This window comes from Nymphaea colorata, chromosome 10 (assembly GCF_008831285.2).
Source record: "Nymphaea colorata isolate Beijing-Zhang1983 chromosome 10, ASM883128v2, whole genome shotgun sequence".
In the NCBI taxonomy this organism is placed as follows: domain Eukaryota; kingdom Viridiplantae; phylum Streptophyta; class Magnoliopsida; order Nymphaeales; family Nymphaeaceae; genus Nymphaea; species Nymphaea colorata.
The window spans coordinates 13,103,218-13,112,066 of record NC_045147.1 but is presented as its reverse complement, the minus strand read 5'-3'; the positions used below and the strand labels follow the sequence as shown (position 1 = coordinate 13,112,066).

General features: G+C 38.2%; 1 protein-coding gene across 2 annotated transcripts; it reads left to right on the top strand.

Moving 5' to 3' along the window:
• Positions 1–316: 316 nt before the first annotated feature.
• Positions 317–8,521, top strand: LOC116262403 (polyadenylate-binding protein-interacting protein 12-like). Of its 2 annotated transcripts, XM_031641743.2 has the most exons (11): positions 318–600; positions 777–1,357; positions 1,461–1,571; positions 2,012–2,056; positions 2,192–2,264; positions 2,349–2,461; positions 2,603–2,662; positions 2,750–2,797; positions 2,892–2,960; positions 7,764–7,825; positions 7,912–8,521. In XM_031641743.2, the coding sequence occupies exons 2-11, from the start codon at positions 779–781 to the stop codon at positions 7,967–7,969; spliced, it is 1,218 nt and encodes a 405-aa protein (XP_031497603.1). In that variant the 5' UTR covers positions 318–600; positions 777–778; the 3' UTR covers positions 7,970–8,521. The 2 variants fall into 2 exon arrangements, with proteins under 2 accessions (XP_031497604.1, XP_031497603.1); XM_031641744.2 differs by having other exon boundaries at positions 317–1,357; positions 1,464–1,571.
• Positions 8,522–8,849: the final 328 nt, after the last annotated feature.

Genomic DNA, 8,849 nt, shown 5'->3' with positions numbered 1-8,849 from the left:
TTGACCGGAGCAGGGCCGGGGTGCCGACTTCGGGTATGATACTGAGACCATAATTATGTAGGATCAAAATGCTTTCCAAAATGTGATCAAACTTATAAGACAACTTCGAATATGATTCTGAATTCAGGTGAAATTGGACATACGAATCTATGTCTGACCAGATACAAAAAGAAAAAAAAAAATTGGACCTAATAAATGGTTCATTACTGGATATACGATAGGATCCGATCCGTGATACCTTGTTGAAAGATGATGATGATGATGGCTATGGTATAAGATGATGCTCATGGAGCATGCACGCATGCTGGGGGGGAAGCATTGAAGAACGACTCTGGCTTGTGAGGGGAAAAAAGTATACGCGCATTTCGAGTACAATATATGTTCATAGCATTCATAAGGGAAAAAGGGGTGCCAGGAAAGGGAGAAGCAGAGGTGGGGAGGGCGAGAAGAAGAAGAAGAAGAAGAAGAAGGGGTAGAAGAAGGAAGACGTTTTTGTCACAATTCTCCTCCCTCTTGCATCTCGGTTTCACGACGAAGGCGATCCATGGCGTCTAAGATCGTGAAGTAGAACTAATCCTTTTTCTTCGCTGGTTCTCAGAGGTAATTTTTGTCTCTTTCCCCTATTGTGTGTGAGAGAGTGGATTTCTAGGGCGAAAAATGTGGTGATCGAAGAAGAAGAAGCGGGGAAATAAAGAGGTTAAAGAGAAGGTTGGAGAGGGAGAGAGCGAGAGAGAAGAGAAATATAAGGAATAAGGGAGGCCGTTGATCTCTTGCAGCCATGGCCGTGGTGGAGAACGCCGGCGTGGATTTGGGGGTGAACGTCGGATCGTCGTTGGCTGGCCGGAATTTTGGTGACGAAGTGCCGGCTGACCGCTTCGAGGCAGCCGCCACGGAGCCGTCCCCAGCTAACGATCACGAGCAGGCAAAGGCGAAGCATTTCCCTAATTTAGGCCAAGCAGGCGGAGGGCCGACGCAGGGGCACGGCCTGCTGAGAAATGGTGACATGAGGTTGAAGGTGCAGCAAAGGCCGTCACCGCCGGCCCCACTACCGCAGGCTCTCGGCAACCACAGAGCGCCGGTGGCGGCGAAGACGGAGATGGTGCTGAAGAATGGGATTCACGGGTTGCAACATGCGGCACTTGTGGGCGGGCATCAGCACCGCGCAAATGGCCACGACTTATGCGAGAACGGGGATGTTGATGGCGGCGACGGCTTCAAGCGGGATATGAAGGAGCTTGTGGATCTTCTGTCGAAGCTCAACCCAATGGCAGAGGAGTTCGTTCCGGGCTCTGGCGCGCCTTTAGCGAACAATTTTGTATTGCAGAACAGCAACGGAAGCAATGGAAACCTCAGAAGGGTGAGGAGTGGAAGATCACCAAATTCATTTCTACAACTAAAAATTTACTGCTGTGTTATTTTTTGTGTACTCTGATACTGATATTTGCTGACATTTTCGTCAGAAGAAGAGCAGTTATAATCAGGGGAAACGCAGAATGAACAGTCGGACAAGTTTGGCTCAGAGGGAAGAGGTTATCCGGAGGACGGTTTACGTTTCTGATATTGATCTGCAGGTAATTCTACTGTAAATTTATTAGTTCTCTATTAAGAACTATTCTCCTTTAAATTTTGTGCTCTTTTGGGATTTTTTTTTGCCGAAGCTCCTAATATGATTTGACCACTTGAGTGAACTGGATTGTGGACTCTGTCACTTTTCCTTGGGATTTTTGTACATTATTCCACCGTTATTGTTCATTCCGTTGGTCTATCTTCGGACGTGCGCTTCTCGTTTCTAATTTCTGAAATTAAGATGGTCGTAAATTTGTTATACGTGAAAATGGCGATGGTATCGCCCTTTACTTATCTCGTCTTGCCTTTGTGGTGCTTACTAACTTGTATATCTGAATATCTTTGAGAACAATCTCAATTAGGAATAAGCATTTGGTTTAATGAGTGTGGAATGCCCCTATGATTGACTAATTTTATGATTGACTAATTTTTGATGATCATCTAGGTTACGGAAGAGCAGCTTGCCTCCCTCTTCAGCCATTGTGGACATGTGAGACTTACGAAAACTTAGTTTTTCTGTATATTGCGTTACTATGATCCTCGTTCTACTTATGCTTGATCCTTGGCTCTGCAAGGCATAGAGGTGTTTCTTTCTCCTGATTTCATAATTTTTTTTGGGCTGAAGATTGTCGATTGCCGAGTATGTGGTGACCCAAATTCAGTTCTTCGTTTTGCTTTTATTGAGTTTTTTGATGAAGGTATGAATTTTGTTTGGGCAGTTAATACATTTAACTGGTTATCATGCTTATAATTCTTCTAATTCACGGCTGTTGAAATTTCAGAAGGTGCAAAAGCTGCTTTAAGCCTTGCAGGAACTGTGCTTGGATTCTACCCAGTGAGGGTGCTTCCATCGAAAACTGCAATCGCACCTGTTAACCCGACTTTTCTGCCAAGGGTAGATAATCTTTTCTCTCATCAGTAGCTCAGAATAATTTTTTCTCTCATCAGTAGCTCAGAAAATCACAATAATTGGTAGAATCTGGCTTTCCACGCTTGTTTCTTGCTCGTCCATGCCTAACTGTGTTTTTTGGAGCAGTCTGAAGATGAGCGTGAGATGTGTACAAGGACTATTTATTGTACAAATATTGATAAAAAGGTGAACTGTGTTAGAATGAATCATCGTCAGCCATTTTTTTGTGGTGAAGTTATAAACACATTCTTATTTCTTCTTTTAATTTTTCAGGTTACCCAAGCAGATGTTAAACTCTTTTTTGAATCACTGTGTGGAGAGGTTAGAGAACACGTGTTCCTTCACAATCTTAAGATTTCTGGTTTAATTTGACTGTTTTATTTTGAGAACTGCGAACTGATATTTTTATGCTTAGGTTTATCGATTAAGGTTGTTGGGAGATTACCATCACTCAACACGAATTGCTTTCGTGGAGTTTGTGCATGTAAGTCTTACTTGGCAACAGGATCTACTTATGACAATTTTTTGGGGTTAATGTGCTTTATTTCTCATGTGAGTATCCTTGAAATGAATAGTGACGATTTTATTTATTATGATCTAGTTCCAAAGTTTTTGGTGCTGTTTTTCTACAAAAAATTAGGTTATGCATTAATTAAAAAATACCTTTGTGCATTTCCAGTAGTGTGAACCACTACTTGTTTAAAAAAGTGCGGCCAAACTTGATAAACTAGATTGCGTCAGTGAGGCTGTGAGCATCAATTTAGAGTGTGTGTTTCTCTTTCTTTTTGTTATGTTCTTTAGAGTGTGATGATCATCAGACTGGATCCTGTTCTGACCCTAAAAATGTTCATTTAATATTATCGTTGTTTCAAGGTTGATGATGCTGTTATTTTATATTAAACAGGTAATACATTACATATATTAATTATTAACCCATAATGACCTATGAAGTATGACTCTGCAGTGGCATGGGCCACCTTTTCTTGAAGAAACTGAAAAACGGACATTCCAATTCAGTTGCATAATGCTATTTATCCATTTTGTCTTCCATGTCATGACAAATGGTCCAAGAGAATCTCATTTGTGTTATTCAAGTGCATGTGCATTTGTCCATTTATGATTGAAAGGAAACTATGCAGACTATCTATTCTTAAAGTTGAACTAAATTTATGCAACTGACCCATTAAAATTGTAACCTCTCATGTTTAACATGGAAAATCAAAGTTAGTTACTACACAGGCCTGTGATTTTACTGTCACCGAGCACCTTATTTTAAAGTTTTTGTTGAATCGTGATTATGACAGTGACTGTTAGATAGTGCTTGTTGCCAGTTTGACCTGGGACAAAATTATTTGACCAGTCTCTCTCTCTCTCTCGCTCTCTCTCTTGCACACATATTTATGTGGGTGGGTAGAAGAAATTTGGGGAAGAATGTTTTCTGTTTATACTTCTATTGTGTGGCCAAGCCTACACACACACCCCACAACTATGTGACATAGGATGCAACTGAAATGTTCACCCTTAGTTTTTCCTTTTCTGCAGCTCTGTGACCTGCGAAACTTGTTTTTCAAAGCTTTAACTGAATGTTAGAGCAATACAAGCACTGGAGTGATTTACTTTTCAATAAGAATTACTTTCAGGGGTTCAATAAGAATTTGATTTTTGCATATTTAGGATCTTGGTTTTTTATAGTCAAACTCACACTGTAGTTCTCGTGCCTCAGTTGGACATAGTCATATTTCTCAAGCTTGGATCTGATCTGTTGTTCCTTGGTAACATTGCTTTCTAAGTTTCGGACATTTACAATTTGATGCCAATCAAGAAATGCTTTCCACCTACAACACCAAATAATTTTTAATTTTCAGATTTTCTTAATATTTCTCATTGAAGTTGTTGACCATGTTTGTCCTTCTAGCAATTGCTGAACGTAATGACTTGGACATGGGGAAATTGTACATTGTGTGCTTTGTTGTTTGGTATTCAAAATTTCAATCTGTTGCCGTACTTTCCTGGCCTTTTTTTTCCTTTTCTTTTTGCTTTCTTTTTTTCTGATTTTCAAGTTACAACTTGCAACTCTTGGATATCCTGCGGCAGTTAAACTTCAAATCAGACCCTTAATGTCTTCATAGGCGCTTTCGCTACTGAGAAAGCGAACGGTCAGCGCGAAGGTTCCAGACTGAGCCGAGCGTTAGCGAAGCGGAACGAAGCGTCGGTTCGGAGCTGACTTTCTTTGATGCGGCGCCTCGGTAGCGAAGCACCCTAATAAGGAAGCGTCGGTAGCAAAGCTGACAACGCGTCGCGTTAGCGAAGCGAACAGGAAATCGTCAAAAGTGCTTCCAACTTCATGGAAAGGAAATGATGGAAAGGATCAATTGTCATTGTATGCCATTATCCATCAAAAAAAGGAGATGCCATTAGTGCTGACCATACCAAAATTGCAATTGTATGCCATTAGTGTTCACACAAATGGAAAGGTTCTTGAAAAATTCATAGTCACAAAAAACCCGTTATTTTTGAAAAAACGCAAAAAAAAAAGTGAGAAAATTAAATGCCGTTTAAAACTAAAAAAAACGCATTTTTTTGAAAAAAATGTTCAAAAAGAGAAACATGTTTTTTTTGCATTTTTTTTCACTTTTTCATTTTTTTGATTTTTTTCATTCAAACAGTTTTTTTTTTCATTTTCTATTTTTTATTGCAAATCTACTTATCTTTTGATGTTTGTGTTATTGTTTTCTCATTTATTTTATTTTTTCCCATTTTTAGTTTTTTAAAAATTTTAAAAATTTACCCTATTTTCCCCTTTTTTCAAGTTCACTATATTATACCCGAAAAAAACCTTGCAGTTTAAAACTCCGAAACGTTATTTGTGACTATGCTTGAAAGAATTGCTTGTATTGCTTTTCTCTTACTTCTAGCAGTCGGTTAGGGACAATGTGTTGAAAGTTGAAACATGCATTTAGGCATAGTCTTTATGCTTATGTGATCTCATGCAAGATTACTAGCAATTGGTTTTCTGCCTTTAGCTCACTTTCTTCCGATCAGTTCTGTATAAAAAGAATACAGAATCCACCTTCTCTGTGTTCTTGTGTCTGTCACGAGTAGTTGTGCATCGAACATCTTGTAGGCACTTCTGTTCGTGACCTAGTTTTCAGAAAGATATGATTTTAATGCACAAGTTGGAAAGTTCAAAATAGGTTCTTCCTTGGTTGTGTAGTTCCTGATGCAAATTTTACTTTAGCATAATCCTTGAACTGTTCAATTGAAAGTGCTGCTGTTTTTATATTCGTTATCTTGTAAAAGGGTTTCAATACTTGCTATCAAGTCAAACTGCTGTCATCTATTTGTTGATTCCTTTATTGGTTTTATTTGCCATACTGTCACCTTCTAGTCTTATGCACACTTTCCAGGTTGTATAGGCATTGTTTAAGAGGAAAATGAGCACAGGATAGATGTTAGTACAACTTTACATCTATTTTGTTGGCTATGTCACATGAATGTGGGTATGGTGCAGAGCAATTTTAAAAGAATTTGGGTACACGGCCATGGCCATATATATATATATATATATATATATATATATATATATATATATATATATATATATATATGTATGTATGTATGTATGTATTACTTAGAAGATTTAAGCAAGCAACAGTATATTCATTATTTATATTCAAAAAATATGAAAATATACAAAGAGAAAGCACCAAGCTGGATGTTGAAACTCCTTAGTACCTCAGTGCATTTTGCATTTAACAGCAGATTTAGGACAATATGCAAAACCATGGACTGATGCACATGATTGGTGTATTCCAGGAGCAGGACTTAGATGATTTTCAAGAATAATTATGACAATTTTGGAAAGTTTGCCATCATCTGCATCATTGTCAGTTCACAGTCAAAGCAAAAAATTTTACTGGCATCAGTTCATGACATTATTTCTCCAGGGGAAATAAAATAGCAAAAATTCATGAAAATATTTCTGTTGATGATTAATTATGAATGTCGTCTTTAAGCAATGCAAGATGCCTAGTGAGGCAAAGCAAATTGCATTCAAATCTATGATACATCGACACACCATTTTGGGTGCCACACCAGCATCGACGTGGGTGTGGCCTGCAGTTGTTGTGTTGCTTGGGGTGCAGTCACCCAGAAAAAGAGGGAGGAAGAAAAGGAGGGAAGAGGAACAACAAGAAGGAAAAAAGAGTGAAAGACTTACTGGCTGCAGCTAGAAAGGCAGGGCTAGGGTTGAGATTAACAATGGTTAGGGTTTGTATAATTTTTTATGTTCTGTTTTGAACATCTCTTTTAGTATTATTGACAAAAAAAGACATGTGACAAACTTCTCTTTTAACTTTTTGCCTTATTATTTTTTAGTTTTTCTTTTATTGCAATGAAAGACTTTCTCTTTAACTTTTTCACAAGCGTGCGCACACTCACACATGCCACACCCACTCTTGCACCTGCACCACATGCCTGTAATCTAACATTTTGGTAGTTTTGGTTTTACATTCTGATTTTAGCAACGGGCGTTCATTTTATTGCTCTCATATATATATATATATATATATATATATATGTTTTTGGTGTTGATTTGCTGAAATATTCTTAAGTTCTTCTTTGTAACAAGTCGCCTTGGCATTTAATCCTCTACTTTATGACATCATTCCTTAAAGAGTTTTATTATGCTATTATAGATTATATCAAATGTTAGTTTCAGACTTTTAATAGAACCTTAGGTAGATTATGTCAATCCGTCATTACATCATTGTAGACTCATTGTTCTTGTTTGTCTCAAGTTAATATTAACTTTTGCTTCAGAGATATTAATGACTTTAATCTATGAACTATACAGGCTTCATCTTATCGACTGAAACCTCTTTCAACTGGCTTATCAACTTTAAAGTTTAAAGTTGGCATGTTTTTCCATTTCTTTTCCTTTCCTTCTTTTATTTGGTCTGAATACGTGTTGTTCAATGGACACCCTTGTTTCCCCCACCAACTTATTTATGGTTGTTTCTTGATAGTAAATCTGCTGCAAATGTGTGACATTGTGAATTCCAGTTGGAGTTCATATAGAATTTGAACCTGTAATACGTCCATGTATGGAACTGTTGCAGAAGATTGCTTGTCTATTTTTTTATTCAATTTGTTGAACAATGAAACTGCAGTAAATTTTTTGAGTCTGTTTCTTCTATTCAAGCTGGAGCCTGGTGGCTTATGTTTGTGCATAATTTGTTATTTGAAGCATCCAAACACTAATGGCTTGTGCAATCTTCTCTTTCAGGCTGAAAGTGCAATTAGCGCACTGAACTGTAGTGGCGCCATTTTGGGTTCCTTGCCTATAAGGTATGAGTACACATCAAGTTCTGCTTTTACTGGAAAATATTTGTTGAATACTTCTAATTTAGTTGGGCACTGGAAAAACTCTGCAGGGTGAGCCCATCTAAGACACCAGTGAGGCCTCGTGCTCCTCGGCCTCCAATTCATTGAAACCAGATAGCTCTTTAGTGGTGGACACAAATGTTATGTATTTGTGTATCTCTGAGTTTTCCATCAGGTCTAGCTGTTTCATGGCAGTCCCTCCTCGTGGTGCCTTCAGTCTAGATGTTCTTCAGCAGTTCTCTTTGCATGATGGACTTACTTCAGTCTTCAGTAGTGAGGTGATATCCTGGGGATAATTTGTCTTGCTATCTGTAGATTTTTGGTTGGAACTTCGAGGCTTTGGAGTTTATCTCTCAGTAAACTTTAAGGTACATGTTGCAGATGTCCCAAGGACTGTCTGAACTTTAAATTTCAATGACTGATATCATTTAGTGAAAGGACCATCATCTTGTGAAAGGACTATGCAAAGGCTTCTTGACAGCAAAGGGCTTGTTGCTAGAAGTGCTCCAGGGGATGAAAATTGCTGTCAAACTAGTGTAGTTGCTGTTTTGGTGCCTTTGCTAAAGCCTTGTTGAACTAACATGATCTTGACCTTATAAGCAGGTTAATATTCATCATAGACATGAAAAAGGACGCTGTCACAATGTGTATTTTGTTTGCTAGGACTTCCCGTTCAAGTTATTTCTTGTGCAGTTGAAACCGTGAATGTGATGCTAACTAATATCAGGCCGTTCAGATTCATTAACTTTTGCTATCTCGAACAATGGTTTCTTTTTTCTCATGATTGCTGGCTACTTTTAGTTTAAGTGTGGGGACTGTGCACCTAATGGGCCTGATATGAATTCCCATGGAACTCAGTTCTATTCAGAGTAATGCTTTGTCTAATGTAGAATCATTTTTGTTTGTTGAAATGCACTTGCACGTTAGTTTATTGAAACATTTCTATATACGGGCCCATGTTGTGGCCGTAAACTCGGAACTGACATCT

What these genes read in the sequence shown, in the direction of transcription:
- LOC116262403 (XM_031641743.2), top strand. Translation starts at nt 779, where the DNA reads ATGGCCGTGGTGGAGAACGCCGGCGTGGATTTGGGGGTGAACGTCGGA. An exon ending in TTGAATCACTGTGTGGAGAG is followed by an intron (nt 2,798 to 2,891) that starts GTTAGAGAACAC and finishes TTTTATGCTTAG; the next exon opens with GTTTATCGATTAAGGTTGTT. An exon ending in CTTTCGTGGAGTTTGTGCAT is followed by an intron (nt 2,961 to 7,763) that starts GTAAGTCTTACT and finishes CTTCTCTTTCAG; the next exon opens with GCTGAAAGTGCAATTAGCGC.